Source organism: Trachinotus anak, unplaced genomic scaffold, assembly GCF_046630095.1.
Source record: "Trachinotus anak isolate AG129_WGS33_773 ecotype Australia unplaced genomic scaffold, CSIRO_AGI_Tana_v1 ptg000003l, whole genome shotgun sequence".
In the NCBI taxonomy this organism is placed as follows: Eukaryota; Metazoa; Chordata; class Actinopteri; order Carangiformes; family Carangidae; genus Trachinotus; species Trachinotus anak.
In genome coordinates, this window is record NW_027273854.1 from 12,959,577 (window position 1) to 12,980,955 (window position 21,379).

General features: G+C 39.9%; 1 protein-coding gene across 1 annotated transcript in view; it reads left to right on the forward strand.

Moving 5' to 3' along the window:
- The window catches only part of baiap2l1b (BAR/IMD domain containing adaptor protein 2 like 1b), a 29,283-nt gene that overhangs the window by 4,409 nt on the left and 3,495 nt on the right, over positions 1 to 21,379 (forward strand). Inside the window, exons 4-12 of the mRNA XM_071473809.1 lie at positions 4,169 to 4,230; positions 6,031 to 6,102; positions 7,029 to 7,163; positions 12,054 to 12,206; positions 12,540 to 12,695; positions 13,226 to 13,340; positions 13,824 to 14,040; positions 16,505 to 16,567; positions 17,558 to 17,786. Of these exons, the coding sequence (XP_071329910.1) occupies positions 4,169 to 4,230; positions 6,031 to 6,102; positions 7,029 to 7,163; positions 12,054 to 12,206; positions 12,540 to 12,695; positions 13,226 to 13,340; positions 13,824 to 14,040; positions 16,505 to 16,567; positions 17,558 to 17,786 (1,202 nt within the window). The remainder of the gene's footprint in view (positions 1 to 4,168; positions 4,231 to 6,030; positions 6,103 to 7,028; positions 7,164 to 12,053; positions 12,207 to 12,539; positions 12,696 to 13,225; positions 13,341 to 13,823; positions 14,041 to 16,504; positions 16,568 to 17,557; positions 17,787 to 21,379) is intronic.

Here is a 21,379-nt window from a genome sequence, read left to right on the forward strand (position 1 = left end):
TAAGATCAAAAGGACTAGGATGAGACACATCTAGTTTAGACCATGCTGTAATTAGTCTTTATATCCTCTGTGTTTGAGGTGAAACTAATGCTCTCACTAATGCTGGAAACTAAAACATGTTGTTGATTTTCTCAGGGAACATTGATAAGGACCCCACAGTGTTGCCAAAAAGTATTTAACAGCCTGTGAGCATCTGAGCATTTTGTTGTACACAGGGAATTTAATCTCTTCCAGATTTGTCCTTTTGCAGCAGAAAGGGCTTTATAGATGCTTTACAGACACACACAAACACACAGACAAACACACACACACACGCATGCACTGTCCTTTGATGGTCCCGGCCCCTTCAAATGGCATCAGGCTGACTTTACATAATCCAAGCATGTTTGCATCGTGTGTCAGGTGGCGCTCACCAATGCCAAGATTATTTTGCCCACAGTCAAAAACAGTGGAAGAACTGTGGGCCGCTTTGCATGCTACCAGCAAAATGTTGTTTTCAAAATCAGCTCAAAGGTTGTTATTTTTTTCCTTCTATTTTTTGCAGACATTCAGTTCTGTTTATTTCACTCTCAGACTATAGGTTACTTTCTTTTATTGTCCTTTACTTGTTCTACTTTATCTCTGCCCCATTAAAGCCACAGAGCTTGTGTCAGAAGAATGGAGCTTGATGATGTTTTTTAATATTATATCATGTGCAATCAAGTGATCATTGTTTGTAGAATGCATTTATAATGACTAGGCTGAGTCTCTTCCTGTCCTCAAACACACAAATGAGCATTACCCATATGTGCAACATGGATTAAGAAAGAAAAAAAGAACATTTTCCCTCCTATCGAATGACGTAGCAGACCACAACGTGTTTGTTTGACATTTGATTTACACTTCACCAGTAATGTTGGGCAATAACCTGTGTTTTCATATAATCATTTTGTCATTACCAACAGTCTCTCTCCCACAAAAACTAGTTCACTGAAAAATAATTTAAAAAAAATAATTTTAAGTCAAATGTCAAAAGTTACAGGCATGAGTTTGTGTCTTCTGTTCACCAGTTGGCACAAGCCTACTCACCAGAGACAAAGGCGAACTGATTTAAATCAAATGTTATTCAAACAGCACGTACTGACACTGAAATATAAAAACTAAAATATATAAAATAATAACTACAGTACCCTAAGGATAAGTCTAATTGTAGCTGTAACTCAACTGTGTCAAAAAGGCACTATAATACTGACAGCATGATGCCATGTCTGGGGTAAACCAAGTTTCTGATGATTTCTTACAATCTCTTGGATCTTTTTGCATTTTACATTTGCATTTGGGTTTATCTCCCACTCAACGGTTGTTACCCCTGTAATAGTAAATGTAAAACTGCTCCACAGAGATCACTGTCCAGCTATGACTTCAGACTGATTTACATCCTGGGTAAACAGGCAGCCTGTCTTTATTGTGTGGGTTTATCTCAGTTTGGTTTTGTTAGCTAATGGCGGTGCATTGCTTCTGGTGCTGGTCACATCATGACACACTTTTGCCCTCACACCTTGCACAATCAAGCACACCTGTTGCCCAGCAACGTTTTGCACGGATCGTGTCAACAATAAACAAATGTGTGAGTGTGAACTGAAAGAAAAAGACTGAGTCCTGTACTCCTGGTTTACTGTAACTAAGACACCCAAACACAATCAGTCACATGACGCATTTGCATTGATTTCATAATTCACATACAGTGACGTGTTGATGACTCATAACTACGAATAAACCAGTCTGTCAGGTACCTGCTGTTGTTCAGATTACGTTATTCTTATTGTAAGATAAGTGGACTTTAAGGTCAGATGTTTTAGGCATTCAATCCTAAACAGTTAGCCTGACCATTGTCTGTTTTACTTTTAACACAGTGTCCTCAGTGTTGGTGTGATGTGGTGAACTTTGCCATCGTCATGTACCTTGACCCTTTTTTTTCTTCTGAGTCTCTCATTTTCTGTCTCAGATATTTCTGTCTCTTGCTATGTCCAGCACATGCTTCTTCACATCTCTTTAATACTTACAGTACCTTCTTCTGCTTTACTATACACTACTCTAACACTCTTTTTCTTCTTCTCCCCTCCCTTTCCACCTTATCTCAGCCCTTGCTCCCCCCTCAGTCTAGTGTCGCCTGCAGATTAAGAGAGCAGATTTACTGGGATGATCTGTTGGCATTTATCTGCTGAGCGGTTTGAACTGTGCTGAGTGAAAGAGTCAGTGTGCCATAAGGCAAGGTGGAGCAGTCTGGGTGTGGAAAGACGGCACAGGGAAGGGCAGTGTTTACATACTGAAGAATGTACAGGCCATAGTGATGCATGAGACTGGCAACCTATTGAACATCTGTCAGGGATTTGCACAGTAAATTTGAACATGTCAGAGGGTTGTTGTTAGAGTAAAGGAAACAGGATTGTTTTTTTGCCACTGGATTATATTTAAATACTGATGGGTTGATTTATTGAATTTGAACACAGAGAATCACTGTCAAGGCACAAGTACAGCTGGTTGCTTTTATTAATCTTTAGAAAACCCTATGTGAGGTTTGTGTAGACAACTCCTTTTCACATACGGTAGGTTCATTTGGTGCAGCGTTGGGCCACAGCATCTACAAACTTTAACAAACACAGAAATATTAAAGAGGCGCTCTTTATTCACCCAGCCAACACCTCCCCTCTGTGGTGGCCCAGGAACAACGGAAAATCTCTTTAAAAAACTCTTTAAAAAAAAAAAGAATTTTTTTGTGTCGTGACCTTCACACACTGTATATGGAAAATAAATGCCTATGGGAAAAGTTCATTGCGGGAAAATGTCATAACATGCAGTCTGAAGTTTCCACTCTGACAATTTACATCCTGCTTTCATATCTGAGATGTCCCATGATCCAGTGGTAGGCAGAAAGTTTTTGACCGGTAATTTTTCCTGTGTATTGCTGCATACACAGAAAAGATACACAACATATTCAGTACACTTTCTATAATTCTAATTCTTGGTGGAAATTGGAATAACAACGTTTCTCAAATGAGTGTCATCCAAATTATTTGCTGATTTATAGGATTGAAAACAGAATAAACATCTCTTGAAGGACCTAAAGTTGAAGAAACAGGTTAACCTGATGTGGTTTGCGACTCCCCAACTGCAGATGTTATCAGATTTATTTGCCCACACACTTTTTGTGCGCACACACACATTGTTCCTCCATGTCTACCAGTCATTTTAGGGGTGTTTGTCATAAGACCAAACCAGCCGTTCATGTAACTACACACATGCAGAAGCCTTTTCGATCTGTGAACAGCTCGCTCCAGGACACAGACAATATGTTCAAAACAGACACAAGTCAGCTTGAAGGCCATCTGGCTCAGAGTAGAGTTACTGCTCCTAGTATTGCATAATGCTCCATAGCCATGAAGCATGGGTTCACTTTTATTGAATTAGTAATGTCAGAAATATTAATATAAATTAAATTATATGTTTTGTTATATATGTAGCTTGTTTTATAGTGAGTCATATTGATGAAAATTGTGTGGTGCTGGTTTTTGTATTTTATATTAATTGTTTGTATATTTGTTGTTATGATAAACACTGCACTGCAAGATATCCAAAGTACTGTGAATTCAAGCATGATTATGATGTTTGATTATTTAGACTGCTGTGTTCTTTAGCAGGCAGGTCAATTGGAAATTTAATTATAATTTTCCACATAATTATTGTACTCCATAATCCTAATTTGATTGCCGTTATGACCAACATGCAAAGACAGCAGTTTATAATTTTTGGCTGCCTTCCATCTGAGCTCTTTTTGATTAGCTGAGTAGTAGGTGGTCCAGTTTTTCAGGTCCAGGCACATGTATTGTTTTTTCTTTTCATCTTAGTGAAGGAAACATTATTTCCACATAGCCTGTAGCCACTGACATTTGATGGTCTTGAGGTTGCAAATGACACACAACATTTCACAACAATACATTCTTTCAAATACTGTGCTCATTGTTGTTGTACACTGCTGTCAGTATTGCCCAATATCTGTAGATAATACAATCTTTGCTATTCAGTAAAGACTGAAAGCAAAAAGCAACAGGATTACGCTGACTGTGCTTCACCAGAAATTAACCTGAACATTGTTTGTCTTCCTCCTTCTCTTTTTATCTCTGTCTGGCAGGTGTAGTGCTGATGGACATCTCAGAGGTCCACAGGAAGGTTCATCTTGAGCTGGAAGAAAATGTAAGTGCAGGATATGTTATTGCACTTGTGTATATACGAAATTCCTGAGTAAGATAATTGCTCTGTAATGGTTTTGCCTCACCCAAACGCAGTTTGTCAGACACTCTCCCTCTCAACCTGAACCTGTTGCTCAGTATATTTCCAGACAACTGCAAGTGAAGCCTCAATTCACCACAGCACCATTTAGTGACACACACAGTCAGCCAGTAGCTCACTCTCTCGCCTCCTCCCACGTTTGATAGATAGACACTGCCGCTTCTCCCTCCCCCACCTATATCAGCTACAAGCAAAATACAAAGGTGTTGGAAGAGGAAGGGCAACAACAGGTTTGGGTTGTAGAAACACATGTTAGTTTGTTTCCTTGCTGGGAATAGGGGGCAAGCCTCAACATGTCCTTAAAAAACACCAGCTGGAGCTGTTACAATATGGTGCATAAACAAAATAGAGTCTGTTTTAGGCTAATAGCATTCTAATGCGATGGTAGGGCTGCAAATGATGATTATTTCATAATCAGGTAATCTTTTGATCATTTTTAAAATTAATTTATGAATTGTTTTAGTATGTAAAATCATAGAAAGATGCAACAAATACTCAGTGGAAGTTCCTTGAGTATCAGCTTCCAGTTATTTATTTTGTCAAAACAAAAGTTAAAAACTCAAGGGTAGTTAGTTTGTAATGAGGTACAATAAGCTGCAAAATCTCACATTAAAGAACCTGGAGCGCACAAACATTTACATTTTCCTTTGGTAAATTTCTTGAAGCAGCTACTTGATTACTAATGTTAATTTTCTGTCCATCCACTAATTAATTGACTAATAGTGTTGTCCCAACTACCCAGTTAGCATAAACCCCTAAATGAGCATATAAAAGGGTCAATTTGGGTATTGTGTCCCTATTTGAAACCCTGATGAAGAGAGGTCATTGGTTTTTTTTTAATGGTCATGAGCAAGCCATGTAAGCAGTACTCCTGCTCCTCTTACACTGTGCCCAAACTCAGTGCCTGAAGTTAGCTGTTTCGCACATTTGAAGATTTCAATTGTTTTTCTTCAAGTACACCAGCATGTGTTTGTTGAGTGCATCTCAAGATCTCAAGATTTACCCACTGAGTATATCACTATCTTTTTGGGCTTTGACTATCATGTGGTAGTCTTGACATTTTTTTCTTAAAACGTTGCACAAGCTTTGTGCTTGGGAAAACAAATAAGGCCAGATTTTGAAAATTACCTGTTAAAGTTGAACTTTAGGCCAGAAAAGTTGCGAGGCACTCCTCTGAGACATTGTTGCTCACAGCATCAGTGGGTTGGTTGACTTGTTAATGGACTCCAGTTGGTGAGTCACAGCATCAGTTCAGGTCAGAGAAAATAATGGAAGAAAACCTTTTGTTGAGGGCGTTGTGTGTGCTGCGAGGTCTCTGTGGTCGTCTGTGTGCGTTCAGTAACGGGGTCTACCCATTCATTGATCTGCCCCATGTGGGTGCAGACACCACATCACAACAAAGCCGTGTTGATGGGAGTGCTGCGACACCTTCACACTAATGAGAGAGAGCTGTAGGGAAAGGGAGAAAGGGAGAGAAGTCTGTGGGTATTCCCACGCTTTGTTTCTGACTCATTCATAAGCGCAACCTTGGACTTAGCTCTCACCCCCACACACACACACACACACGTACCAATACACTTTAGATGATCACTCTTCATTTCTCTTTTTGAGACTTGCAGTATTTTCCCTGTGACAAACTGAAGCATGGTCCATCAAGTTTCTAATCACCACTGTGTGTTTTCTCCCTGTCCTTCTCACCTGAAGTTTAAGAGGTTCCACAGGGAAATAGTGACCGAGCTGGAGAGAAAGACCGATATGGATGTGAAATACATGACAGTGAGTTGTTCTCTGTGTATGTGTGCTTTCAGAGTAGCTCGTAAATGTTTGTTTATGCAGTCCATCCATCTCCCTCATAAGAACACACACTTCCATATAACCATTGCCTTGTTGTCTAGTACATGTTTCATGGTTTAGTTGGCTACGGAGAATGAAACACAAATGAACATGTCTGTAAGCCACATGTCAAATTTAAACATTTGATTATTGATAATTGTGATCATGAACAGGATGAGCATTGATGGGAAACTATGATCGCTTAACGACCTGAGAGTTTCATTTACACTCCAAATATTTGAAACTTAATCTAATACTGTGCAGCAATTCAATGCTACATTTATGACAATTAATTTATGTCCTACTGGGAGTTATTGCTGCAACGTCACACAAAAGTAAACAAGGTTCCATTTTCCAGCAGCAACACTAGTCAAAGTTGTACAGTATTCATCTTTAAAAAGAAAATTCAAATAGGAATCAGTGATGACTGATGTTTTGACTTACAGATGCAAATGTCTGCACAAAGGTAGCAGGAAATATTTATAATTTTAGACAAATTTCAATTTCTATTCATTTATAATCATAATAAGGTTTTATAGTCCTATATGATATATGATATTAAATCTATGCAAGTGAAACAACATAAATGATAACAGTTTTTAGAAAATCTGACAAACTTGATAATGTGATTCATGAGTTTGTGTACTGCAGACTAAGGGAGAATATGCCATGTGCCCACACCCCCATAGAAATAATATGTGGGTTAGATTACATTTCAGAAAAACGAATTCACCACTTCACTGAAACTGCAAATCAGTTTGAGCAGCTATTGTAAAGGTGCAAATTCACTTTTGATTTCTACTATACTACGTGCTACCTGACACAATTATAGTGTTCCAGCATTTACATGTATCTTTCCTTTGCTTCAGGCCACATTTAAGAGGTATCAGATGGAGCACAAGATGAAGCAGGACTCTCTGGAGAGGTCCCAGTCAGACCTGAAGAAGCTGAGGAGAAAGAGCCAAGGCAAGAATGCCAACAAGTACGAGAACAAGGAGAGTGAGGTGAGATGGATGCAGAAACACCTACAGACACGAGACACATACATGGATGCTCTATCTTTGACACACACACACACACACACACACACACACATAGCCTACATACACACACAGACGTGTTCACATGTGCATAAACATGATTACACAGACACCTGAGACGCAACATGTCAAAGCCAGTGTAACAGTAGTTGGGGACAATGTGTGAGGTGTGTGTGTGTGTGTGTGTGTGTCTGAGGTGTATGGTGATCTATGTTTGTTGTTTCTTATGCCTGTCCCTCGAATACACCCGCATGCAATTCTCTCTTTCACCATCTTCCTCCACCTGCATGCACACTGATAAAAATGGACACACACATGCACAAACAGCACAAGCAAGCAAAGATTGAGGAATGCTTTAAGTGAACAATTGCATTAATAGAAACACTTTGCTCCAAAGAGTAAGCATTAATCCATTTGTACCTCTGAGACAAGCTTGTTTAATGCTGAACTTTAGCTGTCAGCTTTATTATTCCTTTATAGTTTTATATCTGAGCTTGGTCAGTTATGTATGTCCGGTCCCCTAGAAGTACTACATTGTTTTGTTTTGAACTTTATAGCACCCTGTCTCGATATTAAAATTTACACAGGCCCGACAGCATTAAAAAGAAACCTTTTGTCCATATCATACATGGTCCATTTTGGAAAAAAGGTAACTCTGATTTTGGCATAATTTCCACAGGTGGATTAACTAAGTGTACATAATTAATCACTCTGAAATGTTAAGTCATTACAGCCAAGTTGGTATTTCATGGAGCCACCACACCCTAGCAGTGACTCTGCTGCGGATGAGTTTCATCTCTAAGCTGCGACCCTGAGAGCACAACAGCCTAAGATCTTACATAACCTGCCCACCATCTATCCAGTCAGGCAGCATGTTCGCCTGGGTGTGTGTTTGTGTTTGTGTGCGTCTGTGAATGTTCAAGGTTTTGTGTATTCTGTCAGCAAGGTCAACCCTACCCTAGCCTGGCAGAGGGAATGGCTCCATTGACACAAAAACACATAAAATTGAGGTAGATGATAGGGTAGATTTACACACTTTAATAAATGAGTGCATTGCCTTTATTTCATAGGTGATTGCAGCTTTAATCTTATATATAGACTGATTGATTTTCTTCATCATATCCCACATCTATTTACTTAATAGTAACTACTTAAAAGTTACTTACTTAATAGTTTTTCATACAATACCTCAAGTTATATTAAGTTTTTTTGCAGACTTTATGTAAGTTGCAGGGCTGTTAAATTGAGTGTAAGTGTGCTATGAACTACATCTGGAGGGATTAGTTAATCAATTATTTGACAGACTGAAAAGAAATCAGGATATATTTTCATAATTGATCATTAGCTTCAGTCATTTTTCAAGAACATCCTGTAGTTTCAGCCTCTCGCATATGAGGATTTACTGCTTTTGTTCATCATGTCTTAGTGAACTGAATATCCGTGGGGTTTAGAGTTAATCTTGGGCTTTTATAGGTTAAACAATGAATCAAAAACTTATAATAAGAAATGAAAGACTTCCTTCTTCTTCTCTCCTGCCTCCGACTCTCTCCTGTTGTTTGTTTCTTTCCATCTTTTGTTGTCTGTTTCCTTTATACTCTTGATACCTACCTATATCCCAACTTCACCTTCACTTCCACCTCCTTCACCTTCCTCTGTTTCCGCTTTTTGTTTTTACCAATTTCCTCCCTTACCTTCCCACTGAGCCATGAGTCAAAGTGATCGCTCGCTGCTGTGCTCACTTATCTGATTTAAGGCCAGGTTTTAGGATTTAGATACCCGACAGACACAGAGATATGCCGGCAAACAGACAGACAGGGTGTCAGGGCTTAGAGGCAGGATCTTACAGCAGCAGATGATTCGCCAGACACCAAAGAGACTTCAAAGCCACGGAACGATCTGTCAGAAAGTAGAGACGAGTTTTTGGAAAAAAAAAAAAAGAAGAAAGTTGGAGAGCTGCCACAGCCATCAAACAATTGATTAAAAGACTCTCCAAAAGTGAGCTCAAGTCTTTCTCTTTGTAATCAAGATTAACAAAGATTAACAAAGATTAAGATATGTATCAAGGGTCTTATGTGTCAAAGAGGGCAGTGTGTTTTTTTTCTTTTTTCTCTATCTGTCTGTTTCCACCCATCTCCCCTTCTTACCTATAGTTCTTGGATAAACAGGTTATCCATAGCAACAACCTTGCTGCAGTGCTGACAGATTATGATGTGATTATGAGGGTGTGTGTGTGTGTGTGTGTGTGTGTGTGTGTGTGTGTGTGTGTGTGTGTGTGTGTGTGTGTGTGTGTGTGTGTGTGTGTGTAACTAACATTTCAAACTCCCCCTTTTTTTCCCTCATCCACTTGTTAGTAGAAATTATGCCGCCCACTTCCACAGCTCTGGAAAGGTGTTCACTCTTTCTTTTTCTTCATTTCTGTCTCTCCCTTAATTCTATTCCGTTCAAATTATCTTTACTGGCATGAAATACAACAGTAATTTTTGCCAAAACAAAACTCAAGAATAGATAAAAGGAACTGAAGTACTTTAAATGCATGTGATACATTCCGTTAATAATTTCAAGGCCAGTAATGAAATTATAATTACCCCGTAGAACATCTCAATTCGCTAAATGAATGCTAATGATGAATACAAATTTGGAAAGCTAGTTCATAGTAATAATTAGTTGTAATGTTGGAAACACAATGTTACATATTAAGCAGCTAGTGTGGCACATTCCCTTTCTTCACCAAGAGAAATACTTGGGGGGAGGGTTTTTGCATTTTTTGATTACATTGATTACAACTCTGAAAAATTTATAGATATAATATGAAATGTTTCCATAATCTGTGCAGTATACAAATAATTGCAGTGTAGAAATAACTGGGGCCCTCCATCCTACTCCGCATCTTTGAGAAAATATAATTTTCCAACTACCGGTAATTTCTTCTGCATATTGATTATTGTTATACATACAGTCAGTCACTTCTCACCATTAATATCACTTGCTTTAATTATACACCACTGTCCTTTGAAATGCTTTGCGGAAGTCTGGAAAACAACCCAGGAGTATACTTTAGATGTGTTTGACTAACATGAAAGTCAGCTGAAGTCAGTGTGATATTTTCTTTGGTGTTCTTTACAGATACGTATTATTTCTGAGTTGATAATGCTGCAAGAAAGCTTTTGCCTATTGGATTGAAGCTCTTGATTATTGGATGTCCTTGGCAAATGCAAACACTTGGGCACTAAAATAGAAATGACGGGAGAGCAAATGGGCAGTAACAACAGGAAAAGTTCTGTTTCAGCTGTTGCATGTACACAACCTTTGTGTATGTGTGCATATTTGCTTGAGAAATTTGCATCTGCTTGTCTGTTGACATGTAGCCACAAAGGTAGGCCTGGGTTCATGAGAGGACTTCCTGGCATTAGACAGACAGACAGGCAGAGAGACAGATGCTCGTTTGGTCTGGCTGACAGACGGCAATGTTTGGACAAGGACGATATCACTATGCTGAGAGTTACTTAGCGTTTGTCACTAAATACACACGCGGGTGTGCACAGTGTATATTTGTTATGCTTCTCACTGTTTAGGAAAAATATTAGCCCATGTCAGATTTTACCTAGACCAGAATATCAAAAGAATAGATAGCCTATATATTAGATGAGATGGCTGCTTTGGTAGGTTAGGAAAATCCCCCTCATCTCATGGTAAATTTTCACCATCATATTCTGAGTCCTTTATGATCCTCTCTGACTGTTTTATAGAGATCATTCAACAGTATTGTTTTCTGTTTATGAGTTGTGAGGGCATGTTTACTCTGGGTATTTTACACCCAAAGGAACAATTAAATATTTTTGGTTAATTAAATGGTAATTATGCATTTCAATGATAAGTGACACCCCATAATTAATTTGGTTGAATTTATTAACCCTCTACAGATGTCACTACAAGAGGCTACCATATTTCCATGGTATATTCCCATGTTTCCTTGGGTAATATGTTTCTGGACACACAGTTGACACAGTAGATGAGAACTGAACATTTTACACATTAATAAAAAAATTATAAAATTTATCCACCACAGAGTCCTGGTAAATAAAACCCTCAGCTATTTAAGGCTTTATCAGATGAGGACGGTTATAAGAGCTGAATAGAGAGGGTGTGTGCCATTGTATTAACAGCCGTTAGAGGCGTGCCATCTGCAGCCAGTTTGATGACGGTGGCAATATAGATCTCACATGAAACTTTCACAAGTATTTAAGGGAGAAAAGACAGTGTTAAAAGAAGTTAACTTCTTCTTCTCCTGACTGTGTAGTGTACTACTCTTTTTTTTGTGACTTTCAGAAAGTGTGCAGTCACTTTCATGTACATGCACAAGGACACACATTAGTCTAAGATCCTTTCAGAAGGCTTCTGACCTTTTTATAATCCTAGGCTGTCAGTGTAGATAAGACCAACCCTCCCTGTGATTGCTGTGCCCTGTTCCTCTCCTCCTGTTGCTCTGTCCTTTCACTTAACACTAATGACACCCCAATCTGTCAATACAGTAAACTCCGGTCTAATAATACCAGTTGTCCTGCGAGACAGAGATTAGGATATTCTGAAAGGAACTTGTATTTGTATATAGGTTGGCAGTGAAAGGACCTAGATGGCTTCAAACCATGTGCACAGGAAGATAAGACAACATGATGATCTATTTATAATGGTAGTTTGTAAGACAAAATGAAAGATCATTTATCCAGTCAAAATGACAGGGATTATATTTGCTTTTGCACCTGTGAGTAGACTCAGGACTTGCATGTATGTCTGAAGTATTGTGTTGGGATGATGTTCAAGTATATCACCTGTATGTGCTTGTGTGTACATTTTCAGTGCCTGGAAACATTGACAAGCCGTCAGATGGACATGCAGTTGTTCATTGCAGACGGCGTTAAGGAGGCTCTGCTGGAGGAGAAGAGACGCTTCTGTTTCCTGGTGGACAAACACTGTTTGTTCACCTACCAGTTCGCTTCCTTCCATGACAAGGTACAAGACACAAATCAAGCAGCAAACACTTGACTGACTTGCATGTGATGTTGGTGAAAAGCTATCTTTATGTTACACATAATGACACAGACAGTTGCATTATGTAACCATGATTTTTAACTGTTCTGACCTTGAGAAACAACATATTGCTGTGTACCATACAGAGAAAACTTTCAGCAGTTTTAAATCTAATCAAAATACCAGCCAAAACAATTTATGCCAAAACCCACAATGCATCATGTTACCATAGTGATGAAAATGTTATCGCTGTTTCTGCTGCTTACTCATTTTTTTCTTTTAATATCTTTTCTTATGTTCATGCCTGCTGGACAGGCTAGAGACATGCTGACGGCAAAGCTGAGCAGCTGGCAGGACCAGTGCAACGATGCCACCAACATGCCCGAGAGTGTCTTGGCAATGATTGAGGGACTGCGGACGCCAGTTTCCATCACACCGCTGCCCTCTCCCTCCCCATCACAGCGCAGCATGGTATGATGGGAGGGATGAGGGCAGAAATGGAGACATGCTTGTTTCATGGTGCATTTTCTCTAATGTACACAGTGTGGTACAACACAATGTCTCAAGAGCAATATGCAACAAAAACCTAATAATTAGTCCTCCTACAGAGCAGATGATGTGATTAGAGTTCAGAGCACCATGCTGTATGAGTTTGCACATTAATGAAAAGTCTTTGGAGTGTGGAGATATAAATGCCACATGTACTATTTAAAGACAAATATACTGAAACAAAATATTTAATCATATTTGTTTCTGTCTAACTCTAGTGAAGATAATTAATGAGTGAATGGCATTTGTTCAAATAGCTTTTGTTCAGCTCTTACACTATTGTAATTCCACACATCTTGGTAAATGTGCTTTATTGGTATACGCTTAGCTTTCGAGGCTGCTACTATTAACAGAGGTTGGGTGTTGTGACAGACGTATTTAAATAACAGTGCTGGCCTCACACCCACACAGCTGCCAACACACTAATGTTACAATTAATGTTCCTGTGACAGAACATGGCTGCTCCTCCAGCTCCACCTCTGAAACCTCAGACCAGCCCTCTGGCTAACATGTTCACCCAGGAGAGCAACACTACCACTGTAACAACTACTACCAACAACAGCACAGGTATTATCATTTCATTCACACCACGTGTAAATATATCTGTACATATTACTTGCCTTTTTATACCTCCTTAATTTTTAATTCTTGTGTTCCCTTTAGGTTTTTTTATTTATTTTATTTAATTAGCATTGTTTGCACCAAGGGAGCAGCGCTCAAATTTCGTTGTACTATGTATAATGACAATAAAGGCGATTCTGATTCTGATTCTGATTCTGATTATGAATATGCCCTCTGTGATGCGCCTTCAAGCTTGTGCTTTTTAACACAACAAGTGTAGTACTAGAGGTGTCTGTTGTTTCCTGAAATGTTATTTCACGCAGGTCTGGATTTTTTTTTTACTTTAATTTTTTTTAATGCAGTTTCAATGCTTTTTCATCGCTACCAAAATGTTTTAATATAAATGGTAGTTATAAATGATTGTTGCTTCTTATTTTGTCTTCTCACTACTACTCTTCATCCTTACCTGTCTTGCTTTCCCCCCTCCAGATCATGGGAACAGTGAGGAGAACAATCTTGCTAGGTCTGTGTCTGTTGCAACGGGCCTCAACAATATAGTGAAGAGGCCACGTGTGCGCACCATCTTCCCCCACGCTGCCGGAGACAACAGCACACTGCTCAGCTTTGACGAGGGAGACGTCATCGTTCTGCTCATCCCTGACGAGAGAGACGGGTGGATGTATGGTGAAATGGAGAAGACTGGAAAGTGAGTCGAACCACACATAACAGATACACCAAACGCTATAATTACATAGTTAAGTAAAGTTATGTGCACATGCAGTATTGTACACACATGTAATACAGGTACAGGTACTAACATACATACAGGTACTTCATATGTCTTTGAATATTAACAAGAAATTATTCCATCTGATGTGTGAATTTACTATAATCACCACCTGCCTTATCATCAGTTGTTTTAAACATCCCTGTCATGTTCCTATGTCCTGATACCAGTCAGGTGATGGATTTGAGTTGGACTACACTGTCCTAACTGGCCAGATGGTCCCTTTGCCTGATTGTAATGCCAGCCATGTACACACATGCACACAGCTCTAGGCTTGTTGAGTGCTGCCTGAGCTGGAACACTCACTGATAAGGAAATCAAAGTAAAGTATGGCCTGAGGGTGGGATGTATGATAGCAGACTGGACTGAGGCAGAGAGAGAGGTTCAGAGCACCACCTGCTCTCCCACACAGACAGGCGCCAACCATTCTCCCCAGGTCTCTGATATCGGACTTTTTAAACAGGGATTTGATCCGAAGCCCTTGGAAGTGTGTTTTTGAATTTTAATCATTCATCAGGTTTGATCATTATCACTATCATGGGAAATTACCTGGCAAATATATCCAACACACTGATCAAGGGCAGAAAAGAATAATGTTTGAGTTGCTTTCAAAACTGAGGCTGCCAGAAAAAAAAACGTTGGTCTTGCTGCCTCACCGCTGCAAGTGGGGCGAGCTTAAGTGCCTAAAGGCTTAAAAAGTGTACACCACCATGTTTATCAGAACGCAGCATCTGACAAGATAGGCTTTGTGTCCCGCAGGAGTTTTGGCTTTGATACATTTGGGTCTCTCGCAGGGTTTCTTCCTTTGTCTTATATCAGCTTTGATAGTGTATCCCAGCAACTTGCCTGGCAACAACTAGACTGATTCAGATACCCACACACAGTATTGACAGACTGATGGATGAATGTCAGCAAGACAGAGCTACATTTGAATCACAGTGAGTGGAAGATGCACTGGTTATACATAAAACACGAAGGCAACATTTGACAAGAATTACATCTGACTTGTAACTATGCAAATTATCATCATAGTCTCTTTCCCAACATAAATTTGATTCCCTATGTTATCATACAAGCAGGATAGTTAGAGTTTTGTTTCATGTCCAGGAAAAGTCACTAGGGAGTGTGAACACCCCTGGCCAACAGTATTAGTGAGCTGTCCTTGAGCAAGGTTTGTACTAATGTCAAGTTGTTTCAGTGAGCCTGTTCAGTGGCCAGCACTAACATTGGTTCTGGAAACAAGCATGTGTTCTCAGCAGTAAACCCTTCACTAAATAAATAAAACCTATTATTGATATGAGTGTGATTGAGTGAGGTGTATTTTCCAGTCTTTTTATCAGAGGTACATGAAGGAAACGCCTGTCCTTCAGGCCAAATGTGCAAATATTAACATTTATCCACGTGGGGGGAGAGGCTGACTGGCTACATACTGATTATGAACAATCTTGTACTCTAACAGGAGAATGACACACAGTCCTTACCCTGAGCTTGTAATAAGACAAGTGGTTGCTCATTTTTCTCTCAACATTTTAATTCTCGGTAAATTCCTTTAAATGTGTTTAAGGTGGTGGAAATAACCCATTTTTATCAGAGCAAGGTGTGAAAAGAGATGGAGGAAAGCAGCTTTCATTTGATTTAACCATTAACTACGTTCATCATGTTGACACAATGTTTTTCAACTCCATAATGAAGTCAGGCTTATTTTGGTGTGTGTGTGTGTGGGCAGAAACAACAGGCTGCATGGCTTCTCTTACTGAGGCCTCTAGAAACTTCATAGGTCTCTGATGTCTCATGGAGATTAATTCAAGTTCCAAACAAACACTTGGTAATTGTGTGTCAGCTCAGTGGGTTTGAGATAAGACTTTGCCCACAAGACCATGATTCATTCAAGTCATTGATTTCCCTTGCTCCTTAGAGAAGATGGAAAATAATCCATCTCAAACCAACAGGGAAGACTTGATGTCGAGAAAGAGGAAGGAAAAAGCTATTTAAATGGTTCATTCTGATGATAGATGTTTGAAAATCAGAGGCACCCATTCATCAAGAAGTCTTCTAGTATGATGGATTCCAGCTTTCTGTTGCTGTAGTTACCATAGGCATACATCCACACAATATATATTTAACAATAGCTCTGTACGATCTCAGCAATACTCAGTGTGGGAAAATGGAAGCATGTCTGCCGCTGTGTCTGTCTCTGTATCTTCTGATTAAAAGACGGAGAAGCCAGTGAATGGAGGGCAGAGCAGCAGAGCTCTTCACCAATCATTTAGAGAGGTTTTCAGATTCCTGTTCAATGAGAGCTGATAGGCAGGGTGGCAGTAGGATAGACCACAGATCTAATCATCCCTAACTTGGCTTCTCTCTCTTTGTCTCTGTCTTGCAGGAGGGGCTGGTTCCCTTCATCTTACTGCCTTGCACTCACCGAGGCACTCGTGAATAACAACAGGTAAGGAGACTCCACGTTCCACCTAACACACACACACACACACACACACACACACACACACACACACACACCAGCAGGTTTCATGTTGCAGCCAGCTGTATTGTTGGCAGTGTTTCCTCTAGTTACTGCTGTTTGAGTGATAACCTCTCTAATCCTATAGGGGACTCTCCAATTCCTCAACCTTTGATTCCTATTGTGCTGAAGTCACATTGAGCAGCATGAAAGCCTTCAGTTTGAATGTTTTAACCTCTGTATGTGTTGCATCATATGATATGACATGATATGAGACACTGATGAAACCTGTGATGTATTTCTTTCAGGATTCACAGACCCCAGTAAAACTTTCAGTTATCTTCTTCTCATATGTATATAGATTGTGTAACCATCACAAATCTGTGTTATTGAAGTGAATCTAAAATTGGACTTTTCACACAAGCCCAGCAAAATATCAGGAAACAGGATGTTGTGTGCTGATGAATAGATTTTGCTGCTGATGAGAGGGCGGGAGAGAAGGTTCAGAGAGTCGACTCCAGGCTTTTCTTCAAAGAGATTAATCCCTGTCGGATTAATTTATTAGATCTTAATGTGCTGCACCTCCCACAGAGGGGCCGCTAGCCAACTGCTACCAATCACGGAAACACAAAGTTAAAACTATAACCAGCGCTGGGGGACACAACAACACACATACACGTCCTTACCCTGTTGTCCTTATGAGGACACTCCACTGACTCACAACCTTAATCTTAACATCATGCCTATAAACCCAATTTTAGGATTAACCACAATTAACTTAACCTCCTGTAATTAGTTAAAGTGGCTTTTTTATTCTGCTCTTTTACTGCCCTCTCTCTTCCTTACTCTTCTCCTTCCACTCCATCTTTCATCCTTTCTTTTCCTTTACATATCTGTGCTGTTTTTGTTTTTTTGTTTCTACCCTGTCCCCTCATCTCTTATAACATCCCTCCTGCCTCTCTTCCTCCTCTTCTACAGCATGTCTGTTGCACCGTACCGCAGCAGGAGCGTGGTCAATCTGCACCATCAGGACACAGAGACTGACGAGGCGACCATGGTGCTCCCCCCGGCGGACTACTGTGACACCCCGCAGCGTAACACCGTCAAGAATAACACCTCATCCACCAGCACCATCACCACAAATAACAACCACCATCACTCCCCCACGCCCTCTGCAGCCTCCTTCTCTTCGTCTGATCACAACACGGTCAGTCAGTGGGCTGGTGATTTGGTTTATGTGCAGTCATCTGACATTTTCAGTTTTGGCAAGAGTTTAAACCACGTGTATGGTGTTCCAGGAAGGCTAGTACCTAGTAAGCCCTGCCTTTTAAAAAATGATGGTTCTATGAAATTTAATCAGACCATAACAATTTGACCCACAGTCTTCTGCCAGACCTTTCGACTGCGCCAGCACAGCTCTGCTGTTGTGTCAACGTGAGGTTACGTCTCAGCTGATACCTGCTGTAGCATTGTTACTGTACTCTCAGCTGTGCAGCCTTACCTTGACTGCTGATGACAGCACTTGTGTGCGTGTGTGTGTGTGGGTGGTGCCGTTTTATGTCTGAATTGGAAACGTGACCACACTGTGATACATTCTCACTGTTGGCTGACATACAAAATAAAAAATCAATTATTGGGACTGTGGGACAGGTTGACGCTGATGTTTGCTGCTGGTACATTTACTATATTGTGGTTATTTCATGAAAGGCTGCATGTAAGACAGACTGAAATGAGCTCATTCTGGATATTTTCATTCTCAACTTGCCTTAAGCCAATTTTCTAAAAACTTCTGCCTTAGTGTCATATTTTATAAAATAATGTGCCACATTGAATATGTTTTAAAATAATAAAATAAAACTAAATATCATCAGTTTTGAGAAGCGTATAAAAGCAGGGATTTGCCTGACTTAACATGAGGCAAAGGTAGTACATAATGTTGGAGACAGGGACCTTTATGATTTATACAGTAAAAACAGCACTTGTGAGGCTTAGGTTACCCAAACTGCAAAAGGCGCCTGTCGCTCCTTGAAAAGCAGTTCACTTGTGTAAAAACAGCCATTTAGATGGAAACCTTAAATTGTCAGTAGCTGTTAATCCACGTAGAAATATGTTTGTCTTTCTGTGTGTTTAACCTACCCAGGGAATACCCTGGGTATTTTGGGTCCTTTCAAAGCCTCCATGACTCTGAACGGGACAAGCAGGTAGAAAATAGATGGATGGATTTTAACTCTACGTTGACTTTCCAACCCCGTTTTTCAGGGACTGAAATGTGTTAAATAGGCTACCGCTAGCTCTTCTCTAAAAGCCTGTCTTACTTTCCAAACCTACATTCCCAGGACTCATCCTCACATGGTTGTAGTGGATGAAGACAGAGGCTGAGTAGGCCACAGCTGTAAAGATGATGGTTTTTGTTATAATAATCCCTTGTGTACTGATAATAGGTCTCCTGGAGACTCTGTTCCAGTACGAGGCAGTAACACTTGAACAGACATGAGAACAGTCTGGGTTAAGTTGAGTGACTGAAGTCTCAAACAGTACACACACCACACTCTAACCTAATATAATAATGGATGACGCTTTGTTTATCTCAGCAGCAGATGTTTTCAAAATATCCGTCCTCATAAATGTTAACATACTGTTATTATATAACACATATTTCAGCCATTTCACATTCCAGCATAGTCCTTACTTTACAAATGTTCTTCCATTTGCATGCTATGCAAAGTATCAGCCAAACTTGCGGTTTCCTTCTACGAAAGCTTTTGTGTTCTCCTGCACTGGATTAATGCAAATGTGTTGTGCATTACGTCAGGGTCAAATGCACCTGCCATGTCTGTGCACGACATCTCACTGATGCTGCTTTTCCAGACTATTTGTGCACTTTTGAGAACAACTCACACTTGTCAACCATAATGGGATGCTGGATTTTCTTATATGTATGCATTGGTATTCAAAATGTTTAAAACAATCTATAACCCTGTTTCCAAAAAAGTTGGGACACTGTGTAAAATCTAAATAAAAACAGAATGTGATGATGTGCAAATCATATAAACCCATATTTAATTGAAAATAGAACAAAGACAACATATCAAATGTTGAAATGCTGAAATTGTATTGTTTTATGAAAAATATATGCTCAATTTGAATATGATGCCAGCAAGACGTTTCAAAAAAGTTGGGACAGGGCAACAAAAGACTGGAAAAGTTGTGTAATGCTTAAAAAAAACACCTGGTTGAATATCTCACAACCAATTAGGTTAATTGGCAACAGGTCAGTAAGATGATTGGGTATAAATATATATGTCTCTGCAGTGAAGATGGGAAGACATTCACCACTCTGTGAAAGACTGCGTGGGCAAATAGTGCAACAATTTAAGAATAACGTTCCTCAACATAAAATTGCAAAAAATGTGGGAAATTTGGAAATATCATTAAAAGAGTCAGAGAATCCAGAGAAATCTCTGTACTCAAGTGACAAGGCTGAAAACCAGTACTGAATGGCCGTGATCTTCAGGTCCTCAGACGGCACTGCATTAAAAACAGACATGATTCTATAGTGGAAATCACTGCATGGGCCCAGGAACACTTCTGAAAACCACTGTCTGTGAACACAATTTGTTGCGTCATCCACAAATGCAGGTTGAAACTCTACCATGCAAAGAAGAAATCATATCTAAACATGACCCGGAAACGTCACCAACTTCCCTGGCCCCGAGCTCATTTAATATGGTCTGGGGCGAAATGGAAAATTGTCATGTGGTCTGACTTCTCTTTGGAAATCATGGACGCCACGTCCTCTGGGCTACAGAGGAGACGGACCATCCAGCTTGTTATCAGCACACAGTTCAAAAGCCAGCATCTGTGATGGTAGGGGGGTGCATTAGTGCCCATGGCTTGGGTAGCTTTGCACATCTTTGAAGGCATCCTTATTTTGGAGCAAAATATCCTGCGATCCAGATGTCTTTTTCAGAGTGTATTTCAGCAAGACAATGCCAAACCACATTCTGCGCGTATTACAACAGCATGGCTCTGTAGTGGAAGAGTCCGGACGCTAAACTGGCCTGCCTGCAGTCCAGACTTGTCACCCATTGAAAACATTGGGCGCATCATGAAATGAAAAATATGACAAAGGAGACCCCAAACTGTTCAAATCTGATATCAGGCAAGAATGGGACATTTCACTTTCAAAACTCCAGCAACTGATCTCCTCAGTTCCCGTGTTGTTAAAAGAAGAGGTGATGCAACACAGTGGTAAACATGCCCTTGTCCCAACTTTTTTGAAACGTATTGCAAGCTTCAAATTCAAATTGATCAAATATTTTTCATAAAAGTATAATATTTCTCAGTTTCAACATTTGATAGGTTGTCTTTGTTCTATTTTCAATTAAATATGGGTTTACATGATTTGCACATCATCGCATTATGTTTTTATTTACATTTTACACAGTGTCCCAACTTTTTTGGACACAGGGTTGTCCACTAACATGCACACAAATACTTGTTCAGGGTCAATACACTGTACATACCATTGATTTTCACTCATTTCCAGAACAAACTCCAGTGCCGTTACATAAACAAAACACACGCATACAGAGACACAGCCAGTGTGGCTATTCCGGAAGGTTGTGATGTTTGACCCAGATAGCAGTTCAGCAGTCAGATTGTAATAGCAGATACTTTTCTTTCCTGCCTCTGCAGTATTTATTATTTACCACTCATTTGGCCCACAGCCACACTCAGACATACAGTTGTAGTGTGTGTGTGTGTGTGTGTGTCTTGACTCTCAGGCCTGTCAGTCTA